The 13,456-nt window shown below is 44.8% G+C and overlaps 1 protein-coding gene across 3 annotated transcripts in view; it reads left to right on the forward strand.

Annotated features, from left to right (window-relative positions):
• The first annotated feature begins 7,128 nt into the window (after nucleotides 1-7,128).
• GPATCH2L (G-patch domain containing 2 like) overlaps nucleotides 7,129-13,456 on the forward strand; it is a 62,718-nt gene continuing 56,390 nt past the window's right edge. For all 3 annotated transcript variants that reach the window (XM_081229993.1, XM_081229991.1, XM_081229992.1), the window contains exons 1-2: nucleotides 7,129-7,196; nucleotides 9,576-10,247. In XM_081229993.1, the coding sequence (XP_081086119.1) occupies nucleotides 9,586-10,247 (662 nt within the window). In that variant the 5' untranslated portion in view covers nucleotides 7,129-7,196; nucleotides 9,576-9,585. The remainder of the gene's footprint in view (nucleotides 7,197-9,575; nucleotides 10,248-13,456) is intronic.

The raw sequence follows: 13,456 nt of genomic DNA on the forward strand, positions 1-13,456 counted from the left end.
TGTCAATTCTGTGAAGGGAATGCAAGAGGGACATGAGTAGAGGAGCTGCAGCTTTTGCCAGCCTTGAGCGGTACAGCAGCTTTTGGTCCTAATGACGGGCAACAAGATGGTAGTGGATACAGAGCGTGGCCTGAACGGTGGGCACGTAAAAAGCTAGGATGCTCTTGGCTGCAAGCAACCCAAAGTTGCTTTAAAAACATGGACATTTGGGCTTCCCTGGTGGCGCAGTGGTTGAGAGTCCGCCTGCCGATGCAGGGGACACGGGTTCGTGCCCCGGTCCGGGAGGATCCCACATGCCGCGGAGCGGCTGGGCCCGTGAGCCATGGCCGCTGGGCCTGCGCGTCCGGAGCCTGCGCTCCGCAACGGGAGAGGCCACAGCAGTGAGAGGCCCGCGTACCGCAAAAAAAAAAAAAAGAAGAAGAAGAAAAAAAAAAAAAACATGGACATTTGGTATGTCACATAACAGAACACGTAAGTTCTGGAATAGGTCCTTCAGGGTTGGTTGTTACCTGAGGTCCAGGTTCTTTTCCTCTCTCTGCCCTTTTATCCTCAGTTTTGGCTTCATCCTTGGGATGTTAGCAAGAAGGTTGTAACAATTCTAGATGTCATATCTAGACATAATAATTTCCAGAAAAGGAAGAGACATGATGTCTTCCTACAATTCTCTCTAGAGTAAAAACTTGTCTCAGAAGGCATCCCCAACAATTCTCCCTGCATGTCTCCTTGCTCATAGTTGGGTGATGCGCCCACTCCTGAAACCATCTGCACAGGGAATGGGATTCAACAACCCTTGAGATGGGGGTGTGGCCAGCATTTTCCAAGCACATGGATTACTGGGGAGCTGTGGGCTAAATTATGTCTCCACGCAAGTTCATAAGTTGAAGCCCTAAGCCCAGGACCTCAGAATGTGACTGTATTTGGAGGTAGGGCCTTTAGAAGCGATTAAGTTAAAATAAGGCTGTTAGCGTAGGGTCCTAAGCCAATCTGACTGGTGTCCTTATAAGAAGAGGAAATTGGGACATGCAGAGAGCCACTAGGGGTATGAAGAAGCAGCAAGAGGGTTGCCACCTGCAAGCCAAGGAGAGAAGCCTCAGAAGAAACCAATACTGCTGGCACCTTGATCTTGGACTTCCAGCCTCCAGAACTGTGAGAAAATAAATGTCTGTTGTTTCAGCCACTCAGTCTGTGGTACTCTATTATGGCAGCCCTAGTAGACTAATATAAGGGGGAAGGCTCCATTAAAAAAAGGAAGGGGGTTGTCTGGTCGGCAGCCAGTAGCATTCACTGCAGTAGTAGTGAGAGGAAAGGAAGGGGTAGGAATAGGTGAGCACAGCTTAGAGATAGTGTGTACAAGCTTGGGAGTCAGGCAGAGCTGGATTTGGGGCCTGACTCTATCCTTTACTGGTTGTGTGAATTTAGGCAAGCTTATTAGCCTCTCAAAGCTTCAGTTTTGTCACCTATAAAATGAGGATCATATCACACTGTGGTAGGCAGAATAATGGCCCCCTGAAATCTGTGACTATGTTACCGTACATAGCAAAAGGGACTCTGCAGCTATGATTAAAGCTAAGGACCGGGCTTCCCTGGTGGCGCAGTGGTTGAGAGTCCGCCTGCCGATGCAGGGGACGCAGGTTCGTGCCCCGGTCCGGGAGGATCCCACATGCCGCGGAGCGGCTGGGCCCGTGAGCCATGGCCGCTGAGCCTGTGCGTCCGGAGCCTGCGCTCCGCAAGGGGAGTGGCCACAGCAGTGAGAGGCCCGCGTACCGCGAAAAAAAAAAAAAAAAACAAAAAAAGCTAAGGACCTTGAGATGGGATGATTATCCTGGATTATCCATGTGGGTGCACACGGGTTCCTAAAAACAGAGAACCTTTCCCAGCTGTGGTCAGAGAGTGATGCGATGGCAGAAGGAGGGTAAGAGAGATTCGCCATTGCTGGCTTTGAAGACGGAGGAAGGGGCCACGAGCTGAGGAATGTGGGGGGCCTCTCGAAGCTAGAAAAAGCAAAGAAATGGACTCTCCCCTAGGGGCTTCAGAAAGGAACAAGCCATACTGGCACCTTGATTTTAGCCTAGTGAGATCCATGTGGAACATCTGACCTACAGAGCTGTAAGATAATAAATTTGTGTTGTTTTAAGTCGCTAAATATGTGATAATTTGGTATCAAAGCAACAGGAAACTAATATGTACACCAATGTCAGAAAGGTTCCGGAGAAGATGAGATGAAACAATGAATTTAAAGTCTTTAGCATGATGCCTGGCCCATAGTAAGCCTTCAGTAAATGTTACCTCAACGAGCCCCCCAAATTCTATAGAGTTGAGGAGGGTACGTGAGAGAGTATGAGAGCTGTGGCAGAGGTGGAGTTTGGCAAACTTCTGCCATCTGCCACCTGCAAGAGAAAAGGCATCAGGTGTCTGGGGCCAGGGAGGAGGGCAAGTTTCGGGGAGTCACTCATTTTTTCAGGTAAATGCAGACTCTTCCTGCCCTCCTTGGTGGACAGTGCTTCTATTAGAAACATCTCTTCAGTGGCTATTGGAAAAATTTCTGGAAAGATTCCAGAATGTCTTGGATCAGTTTAAAGAGAAGCTCTGAGCAAGGAAAAGAATTGTGGAGGGACACGAAGGCAAAAAGAAAGACAACGTCCCTGTTCTTATGATACTTATATTCTAGTGGGAGGTGACAATATAAATAAATACACACCAAATAAACAAGGTAATGTTGGATTATGATATAGGCCATAAGGGAAATAAAGAAGATGATAAGGTAGAAAATGGCTAGGGGAGTAGGATTTCTTCAGATGGTATTAGAAAAGCCCTCTTTATGGAAATGACATTTTAGCCAAGACTTCAAAGATGAGGAGATTCCTTGACCCTCACCTGCAAAGCCCTATAGACAGGTATTCTTGGTTGCAGGACAGCATATGCCAAGGCCCTGGGGTGAGAGTGGGGAGGCAGGGAGGGACAGCTTAGTGGGTTCGTACTAGGAGCATGGGGCACGGACCAGATCCCAGGCTGTGCAGTCCATGATGAGGACTTTCAGGTTATTATAACCGCAGGGAATCTAATGAATCAGCAGAGGTACTTTTTTTTTTGGTGGGAAGGACAAAGGAGGGAGAAGCTTACTGTGTGCAGATCCTTTCCAGCTGGTGATTTGCTCATTCAACTTACAATTCCACCCTGATGGTCAATTGAGGGAACCTTGTTGACTAGACTGTCTTCCTCTTCTTGGTAATTATTAATACTTTTGGAGTGCTTAATTTGTGTCGGGCTCTATATGAAATGCTTTGCATTCATTATTTCAGTTAACCTCCACCCAGGAGATGAGTACGCTCTGTTATTGTCTCATTTTACAGATGAGGAAGTTAAGCCATCAGCGCTGGACACAGCTAGGCACATATGGAGCTTCACCCTTGGCTTCTCTCCCGCCTCCATTTTACCTGCTCCAAGTCTGCTCACAACTCCTATCATCCACTGTCATCAGTGCCTGCTTCAATCAGCAAGTGTGATGGCCTTTCCTGAGAACTATTCCTCCCCAATTTTCCTTTTGGTCCTCTTTTTCTTAAATGTCACCCTTCTCTGGCTTCTGTACACTGGTTCTCTTCCAATGCTCTCTGTCCTTTGAGCTGGCCACCTTGTTCTCCACAGGCTTCTTCTCTTGCACCCTTTTTCCTCGAATGGCCCTGCCCACAGATCCCACCATCACTAGCTTTCATTTACATTTTCTCTTAAGGTTGAGACAAGCACTTCTAATTTCCTGTTCCAGCATAGTAAACAAATATTTGTTTTTTCAGCTGACAATAGTTTCTGAGCACCTAGCACATGCAAAGCACTGTGCTAGGAATTGGTGAGAATACAATGGCTAGGACGGGGTCTCTGGGGCAATGGAGTGTAGGCTTCATTTTTGTTCACATAGCTATGTCTCCAGAGCTTAGTTAGTGTAGGGCCACGCATGTTGTAGGTAGTCAGTAAATATTTGTTATATGAGTAGTTTAGCTGGGGAGGCAAACTTGCACATAAATGGCTCAGATTCAAGGTTGAATGAAGAAGATGATGTAATAAAGATACCAGCAAGTGCTGAGAGAGCCCAACAGAGTGGACAAGCAAGGGGAAGTCTTCGTGGAGGTGACATTGGCATTGAGCCTTTATTTTTTAAATTAATTTATTTTTTTAACATCTTTATTGGAGTATAATTGCTTTACAATGGTGTGTTAGTTTCTGCTGTATAACCCAGTGAATCAGCTATACATATACATATATCCCCATATCTCCTCACGGCATTGAGCCTTTAAATCCCTTCAAGTCCCAGGGGTGTTCAAGAAAGAGCAAGTGGTCTGGTGTGCCAAGCATGATATAGGAAGTAGTGGAAGATGGATGAAGTGAAATGGTGTTTCAGGAATCTCACTCTGGTGCCAGTGTAGAGAATGACTTTTGGGGGAGAGACTGGAAGTGGCAAGACCAGTAAGGAGGCTGCTGTACCATCCAGAAGAGTGGTTGCCTACCCAGATGTGGCCAGTGGCAGACAGAAAGCAAAGGAGGGAGGGTGGATGCAAGAATACTATCGAAATAGAATCCTCAAAGCTTGGCATTTAATTAGATGAAGAGGTATGAAGGAAAAAGCAGGGACTAATGGCTAATTCACCCGGGTAACTGCATGATGGTGCTGACATTTCCCAAACTGGGAATAGTGGAGGAGGGGCAAATATGATAGAGACTATGGAAGAAACTAAGATTTCTTTTGACATCTTAAATTAAGAGATGCTGGTTGAGAAAATAAGTGGAAATATATAGCATAAATCTGAAAACAAAAGCTGGATTTCAAGAAATTTGGGAGCTTTCAGTGCTGATGGAGGCAACTGACACCATAGGAGTGGATATGATTTGTGGGAGAGGACTTCACTTAAGCAGAAAAGAGGGCTGATGGCTGTGGACACCTCTTGAACATTTCCATCTTTTTGTCCTGTGGGAATCACAAACTCAGCATGTCCAAAGTGAACCTTTTTCTCTCCTTGTCTTCTCTCGCTGTGCAAATGGCACCAACCACTCTGTTAGTCACTCTGGCTCAAAACCTCAGTCTTCTTTGCCTCCTCCCTTAATTCTTTTTTTTTTTTTTTTTTTTTTTTTTTTGCGGTACGCGGGCCTCTCACTGTTGTGGCCTCTCCCGTTGCGGAGCACAGGCTCCGGACGCGCAGGCTCAGCGGCCATGGCTCACGGGCCCAGCTGCTCCGCGGCATGTGGGATCTTCCCGGACCGGGGCACGAACCCACGTCCCCTGCATCGGCAGGCGGACTCTCAACCACTGCGCCACCAGGGAAGCCCCTCCCTTAATTCTTTACACAATGTTTCACCTACAGAAAATTCTGAAAATCCACAAAAGCAACAGGTAGTAGAGACAGTCACTTATAATGGAACTATTTTGGATGATAGGTAGTGTATCATTCGGGTCATATTCCTGCGCAAGTATAGATTTAGTTTCCTTTATGTATGAATAGAGTCATAAGCTACATTTTTAGAGTAACCTTTTTATTAAGGTACAACCATCATACAGAAATGTACACAAGAAATTGATGACTTTTCATGGCATTAAATATTCTTCCACAGTCAATTTCAAAAGGCTGCAAGGTAGTCCATCCCATAGACGTAATTTAGATAACTAACCCCTGTTGTAGGATGTCTGGCATTTTTCTAGTCTTCTCACTCCTTCCTCCACAATGCTACAAAGATGAATTTACCTGTATTTAACATTTCTGTGCCCATTTCCAATTTTTTCTTTAGATAAAATTTGTAGAGGCAGAATTTCTGGGTCAAAGGTATGTGCATATTTAAAAATAAACTTTTTATTTCAGAATAGTTTTAGGTTTCTAGAAAAATCCAAAGGTACTACAGATAGTCCCCACATACCCCATATTCAGTTTCTTCCGTTATTAACATCTCACATTAGTAGAGCACATTTGTCACAATTAATGAACCAGTGTACAGACATTATTATCAACATTAACTGAAGTACATAATTTATCCAGATTTCTTTAGTTTTTACCTAATGTCCTTTCTCTATTCCAGTATCTCATCAGGATACCATATTACATTTAGTTGTCATGTCTCGCATAGGCTCCTCTTGGCTGTGCCAGTTTCTCAGACTTTCCTTGTCTTTGAAAATCTTGACAATTTTGAGGAATACTGGTCAGACATTTTGTAGAACGCTCCTCACTTGGGGGTTTCCACTTTTTTCCTTTTGATTAGACTGGGGTTATTAGTTTTAGAAGGAAAGTACCATAGAGATAAAATGCCATTCTCATCGTATCATATCTAGTCCGCATACTACCAACATGATTTATCACTGTTGATGTTAAATTAACCTTGATCACCCGGCTGAGGTAGTGCTAGTTTCTCCACTGGAAAGGTTACTCCACTGTAGTTGTTTCTCCACTCTAAAAGTTACTCACTTCCCCCCACTTTCCATATTGTACTCTTTGGAAGGAAGTCACTGCACAGTCCACATTTAGAATCAGGAGTTATGCCTCACGGTGGAGTATCTATAAAAATTGTTTGGAATTCTGCACCAGGGACTTAGCTCTTCTTTCCCATTTATAAATCTATTTGTATCAGTAATTGATTTATACCAGTTTGACTAGGATATTACTTTTACACTTCAAGTTATAATGCAATACTACTTTGTTTTGTTACTCAAGCATGTGTATCTTTAATAGTCTGAGCAACTCACTCGTGCTACCCCCCCAAAGGTTGTACAACTCGCATGGTTAAGAATGAGGACCCATTTCCCTAACTTCACACACCCCGTAAAAAGTAGGTCAGCGATCAAGGGCAAGGCCGACGCCCCTCCCTAGCGCCCAATTTCCTGACGCCTCCAAGGCAGACGAGGCTTGCATGGGTAGGCCCTTCACTAAGATGGGCACCTCAGCCCCACGGGAACCCCCGCTCCAGTCAGCCCCTAAACACCGCCCCTCCTCGCCCCCTTGCTTTTCTTCCGGGTTCTCGCGGCCCCGCCCCCAGGGGCGGAAGTGGGCGCGGCCGCGGGCAAGAAGCGCTGGGCCGGGGCGGGCCGTCTCGCGCAGCCTGTCCCTCCCATTTCACCACCGCCCCACCCCCACTGGCTCAGAGCGGAAATGAGGTCAGAGAGGGAAGCCCCGGCGGGGAGACTCGGCCCCAAAAGCCGCGGCCGTCGGAGGTGACTGCGGCAGCGGGTGAGGGGGACGGGGAGTGAGGGGGGGTCGGGGCCTAGGGGGCCCGCGCCAGCGGGGATCGGCGCTCCGGGCCGCGGCGGAGCGGCCACGGGCGCCATGGGGCCCCGGAGGCTGGCGGGAGGGGAGAGGGTGGCGGGGCCTTGTTTTTCAGGGCCCATCTCCCCGATCCGGGGGATGAGGGTCGGGCCATTTCCCGGGCAACAGTCACCTTCTCTCTTCTCTAGTGTCTGGCTCTTTTGAGCTGGCGACAGCATGAGGGCTTGGTGTCCCGAGCAGTGGTCGCCCTAGTCCTCGGGGGCGGGCCCGGGCGTGGGGGAGTCCTTCGAAACACGCTTTTTCTCACGGATGTGGCCGTGTTGCGACCCTTGAGCACGGAGGGAGTTTAGTCGCCAGGACTTGAATTTTGGCAGTTTCTGCCCTGGAAGGGCTGACCCCCTGCCCCTGGTCACCCAAATTGAGAAGTTGCCTCCTGCCTCCCCCAGCCCCTCCCCCCCCGGTCCCCACCCCCACCCCCCCGACTGTGCGCCTGCCCGCCTCTCTTTTTACTTCTGCTAGTTTCTCGTTCCTTCCGATGTGTGACTCGGACAGCCTTTGTCTCCCCGAGTGCTTGCCTGGCCCCGGGACCCTCTCGGACTGTGCATTCAGGGAGGGTGGGAGTTCCAGGGTTCTTCTGTCACCTTCTGTTCGAATTGCAGCCTTTGAGCTTGGCATTCGACTGCACAGCCAACTGCAAGTTGTTTGGTAACTTCGTTTCACGTTAAAGTTTGTACAGTTCTGCTTGAGTTTTTAAAGCAGTAGTTCTTTATTAGGGAAATAGATTTAGATAAGTGCGTCCCCACTTATCTATTTTGGTTTTAGAGACAGCTGTCTCCCAAACCCCAGCCATGGTGTTTTAAACTACTTATTGCTTAAATGAGTGTGGCTTTTGACACTTTGAGTTTTGTTTGGTTGGTGGTTTGGGACTAGGTGTCCCCGTTGCTCCTCCTGCCTTTAAATTGCTTGGCATAAGGATAGCATGAAAATAGATTTTAGAAAGTCCTTTGCAAAATGTAAACTGTGTGAAGGGAACTATATGGTCTGAGAGTGGCTCCACAGAGTTTTAAGCTCTAATTATGGTCTTGAAGTACGTTGGACTTAACAAGGGCTAGGGAAAAGGTGCTAATTTAAAATGTTTTTTTTTTTTTTTTTTTTTTTTTTGCGGTACGCAGGCCTCTCACTGTTGTGGCCTCTGGAGCACAGGCTCCGGACGCGCAGGCACAGCGGCCATGGCTCACGGGCCCAGCCGCTCCGCGGCATGTGAGATCCTCCCGGACCGGGGCACGAACCCGTGTCCCCTGCATCGTCAGGCGGACTCTCAACCACTGCGCCACCAGGGAAGCCCTAAAATGTATTTAATTAGATGTTGTACGAAGTATATTAAACGTTTCCCTTTAAAAAGGCATTTTGAAAATCGCTCCTCCTGCGCTCAGCCTCTGGAAGGCTTGCCTATGAAGTGATCCCTGAAGTATGATGGTTTGACAAGAATGAGTTGAAAAACAGGAAACTTTGGAAAGCTGTTAGCTAGAAATCTTAGAGACTCTTCTTATCCTTGTCATTTCAACCTCAGTTATAACGTGTTTTTGTGTGACTGTCTGGCACTAAAGCACAAAACTTGGATAATCAATTTATTTTCTGAAGGATGGCAAGAAGACTTAAAAGTTGCTAATTATTCACAAATATATGACATACTCTTTAAGGCTCTTTACCTGGTAGCTTCTGGGTGGTAGTTGGGACCAGAATGGGTGCAAACTTGGTCTTTTTTTTCCATGCAGAGTAGAAACCTGGGTCACTACAGATTCTTGGAACACTAAAACTGCAAGCAGCCTTTCCGTAAAGTGTGTCACTAAGTTGTCTTTCTCTTCCTGCCACAAACATTCTTATTAGTGACCCCAGACCATAGAATGGTCTTTTCATCCATGGTTTTGAAGTTGAGTGTTTTTCTGCTCCTGTTTGGACAGATGAGACATTCTCTAATCTTTTTAGATCTGATCATCAGGTAATTTAGTTTAGCAAGTTTAATTGGGGGAAAAGGGGAATGACTGATTTATTCCCCTGAGTTTGCTTGTTTTTACTAATAACCCAGTTGTCATCTGGTGAGTATTTTGAGAACGTGCTGACTTCAGGCATTTAACAAGGGCCAGATACCTATTTTTAAAGGCTTAAGGGAGTATGGATGGTAGGAATAGAGTCTAAGGTTAGCCAGGTGAAAGGTGACTTTATTTTCTGTAGATAGGGTGGACTCTGCAGTGCCATGATCTGTTTGAAAAATTATTCGAAAACAACAGATCCTATTCAGTCTTTCTTCTTCTTTTTTCTCTTTTTTGAACCTCCTTTTGGCAGATGTGGCCTCATGGATGAGCTGGTACATGACTTAGCCTCAGCCTTGGAGCAGACATCTGAGCAGAATAAGCTTGGTGAGCTGTGGGAGGAGATGGCGCTGAGCCCTCGGCAGCAGAGGCGGCAGCTTCGCAAACGGAGAGGCCGGAAGCGCCGTTCAGACTTCACTCACCTGGCAGAACATACCTGCTGCTACAGTGAGGCCTCTGAGTCAAGTCTGGATGAGGCCATCAAGGACTGTCGAGAAATGGCCCCAGTCACCAATTTTAGTGACTCTGATGACACTATGGTAGCCAAACGGCACCCAGCTCTTAACGCCATTGTTAAGAGTAAGCAACATTCTTGGCATGAATCTGACTCTTTTACTGAAAATGCGCCTTGTCGACCGCTGAGGCGCCGGCGGAAGGTGAAGCGCGTAACATCAGAGGTCGCTGCCAGCCTTCAGCAGAAGCTCAAGGTGTCAGATTGGAGCTATGAGAGAGGCTGCAGGTTCAAGTCTGCTAAGAAGCAGCGTCTGTCCCGCTGGAAGGAGAATACTCCCTGGACCTCATCAGGTCACGGGTTGTGCGAAGCAGCAGAAAACAGGACTTTCCTAAGCAAAACGGGAAGGAAAGAAAGGATGGAGTGTGAAGCAGACGAACAAAAACAGGGCTCTGACGAGAATATGTCAGAATGGTGAGATCTCCCTTACTAAGTCATAGGTTTTCCTGGTTAACTTTACCTAAAGCACAAAACCACAGTCTTGATGAGTTCAACTTTCTTTCCAATCAGCCTCTGTAATACTGACTTTGTAGCTCTGCTTTGACCAGTCAGGTTGTGTTTAGCTCCTTAAAGTACACTCATGATCCTGTTTCCCTACATCAAGAAGGCTATATTTTATAGAAACACATTTGTTTCTAAAAATCGTTTAAAACGTGTACCTCTTATTTTAAAAAAAACATTTTGCTGCTCTTTGTGCCCCGTAGTTCATACACAGATACTGTTCTTTAGAAACAGGGCCTCAGTAGAGGCTGGTGTGTATATGTATGTGTGAGAGAGAGAAAACACGGGTGCCAGGCATATGGAGTTTGTAAATGTTCTTGGTAAGCTGCCTTTACCCATTAAGAATCATGGCTTTAAATATTTCTGGACTGTAATTCTATTCTCTGCTACTTACAGTTTGACTGTATTGAGTTTAACATTCAAGTTGTCTGAACACATGGTAGGCTTTGAAAATAACAGGGCTAAATCCCATCAGTCTTACACCAAATGTCCTAGAGCCAGAAAAATCTGTCTCTAATGGGTGCATGTTTAAAACGTCAGTATAGTTTTTGGTGACTTTTAATTTTTTACATCTCAAATAGATAGTCCTAGGGACACGGATACTTCCCAGCTTGATACTTTAATATTATTAATATTAATGTGCGATATCTGTTTCTCAGTGTGGATGCTGTTGGTGTTTTGGATGGGGCAGTTCTTTGTGGTGTGGGATGTCCCATGCCTTGTAGGATAGTTGCCATCCCTATGTTGTTCCCATCACCCTTCACAGTATCAAAACAAATGCCTCCATGGGTGCTCCCTAAGTGGGTTGAGTAGTCCCAATTGAGAACCAGTGTATTCTATTATTGTTAATATTAGTTAGCATTTATTAAGCACTAACTGTGTGCCAGACACTGTACTATTGTGCAGAACATATTTCTTCTTTAATGTTCATAACTCCCCTGTCTGGTAGGTACCACTATTTGTATTTTATGGAAGAGGAAATAGAGGTTATGAGTGTGGAGATAATTTGCCCAAGGTCACCTAGTAGCAAAACTGGGAATCAAACCTGATTCCAAAGCTCATAGTTAACCACCATGTTTTGCTGTGCTTTGAGCTGGCCTTTGCCATGGCACGTCTTCTGTCTCATCTGAACTTTTACAACTGTAGAACAGATGACCTTTCTTAGGACTTGGCTTCTTCTGACGTTTGTCTGAAAAACAAAGGCATAAATCTTACGAACTTGGAGGTGAGGTTTTGTCAGTAACAGGAAAAGCTGTTCAGGTCTGTATGCCTGTACCTTTCATGGGTGGTTTTAATCCAGTTTTTAAAATTTTTCTTAACTAACTTTATTTTATATTTGCCAGGCTGTGCAACTAGGTAGGCTTATAATTTGGCTTTCCTGATTTTCCTCTAATGTATAGTCTAAGGCCTATTTACCCAATTTATATGTATAATTTTGGATTATAAAGCTTTTTTCCTTATCATGCTATTTTTAATCAAACAAGAAATGCCTAGTTAACTTGTATCCTTCACACTGTTGAAACCCTCAGTTGAGGTGTTCAAGTTTGTTTCAATGTCAAGCTTACATACCAAATAGTAATCATCGTACTGTTGAATGTTTTGGGATGATATTTTTGGATGTATGTATTTCTTCCCCAGAATTTCTTGCTAAACTATGACTTAATTGTGTGTGTGAGTGACTGTTAACTCTGTCTTCTCTAAGATCACAGCCCAAGTGTGGTTCCAAATGCAGAGCCTGTAACCTTGCAGTGAGGCACTTCAGTCTTTCTAGGTCCTTCTTACCCCAGATATATCTGTTGCACATTATAGTCAGGTTGTGATAATATACACCTAGAGCTTGGATAAATTGAGGTAGGCAGCAGTTTACCCTTTCAAAAATCTGCTTGGATGTGCCAGTTTGTTTGCTTACAGATCAGAGTGTAGAACTTTATATCAGAGGTATTGAGGGTTGTCAGAGTATATGATCCAACTTGTGAAATTATTAAGATGAAGTTGATCATTAAGCTTTACTTAGCCTAGTCAATAGATAGAGTTCTTTTAAAAAGCATATGTTAGGTGTTTTAGGTTTGAAAATCTGTGTCTCAATCAGAGAGCTTTATTTCTACTTTCCTTAAATTTATTCTGCTAACTAAACATAGAGTAATTTTAAGCTTAACCGATAATTCTTTTCGCTTTTCTGTTTCTGTTCTTCCTTCCATTCTATACCAGTCAATCCCTCAGGCATTCCGAGGAACTGAAAGTGGTTTATGATGTAATAGTTTTTTAAAGCCTTCAGAAAGCTCAGTTATTATTTTAATATTTTTCTTTGCATGTGGGTTCCATTCTAAAATGGATCAACTCTTTTGTAAGATTACTTTCTACTGATCTTTATTCAAATTGTCTATATAGCAGCTATTAATTAGGTGAGTTATAGCCTAATTTTGCTTTATTCTTCACTAATACATCATTCATTTGTTCCCCTTGAATATAATTGAGCTTCTTTTCTTTCATAAGTGAATTGGTTTGGTGATGGCCTGAAGTCAGGAGCCTTCCTAAGGTGATGTATTAGAAGCCGATCTCACAGGAAAGAAAATATTTCCTTCTGTTGGAAGCCAAGTGACAGAGATAGAGTGCTAAACCTTCCCCCTCCTTCTCTAGCCCAAGCGGACCTTCTGCGCCCCTTGGTGCCTCTTGTTTTCTTATTTTTATAGAAAATCAATATCCTTTCTGACACAAACAATAGCTCAGAAGCAAGAATAAATGGTAGAAAGCTGAGATCTCTGTCCATCACCTTTCACTTTAACTTCCCCAAACTCTTTAATTATGAGGGTGCTTTGCTCCAGGTGTTTGCGACAGTAAAATTGCTAAATGAGGACCATTTTAACCAAAGATTGGGTGATCAATAACACTTTATAGCAGTAGCTTGTTGGATCAATAGCATTCATTATTTCATGGTTAAGGTAAGTAGCCTCCTTTGCAAGTGGAGGTCATTAATCAGGGGTTACTGGAGCTGTGGAAAAGACTCTGTGTGGTAGGTTGAGGATGTTCTGTTTTCTATTCTGTAAATAGGGGTGCTGACCAAGAGGATATTTACCATTGTTGAAGACTGTACCGTTGGCATTTGCGGGCACTGAGTAGCTAGC

Source organism: Mesoplodon bidens (genome assembly GCF_964165515.1).
Source record: "Mesoplodon bidens genome assembly, chromosome: 3".
Taxonomy (NCBI): Eukaryota; Metazoa; Chordata; class Mammalia; order Artiodactyla; family Ziphiidae; genus Mesoplodon; species Mesoplodon bidens.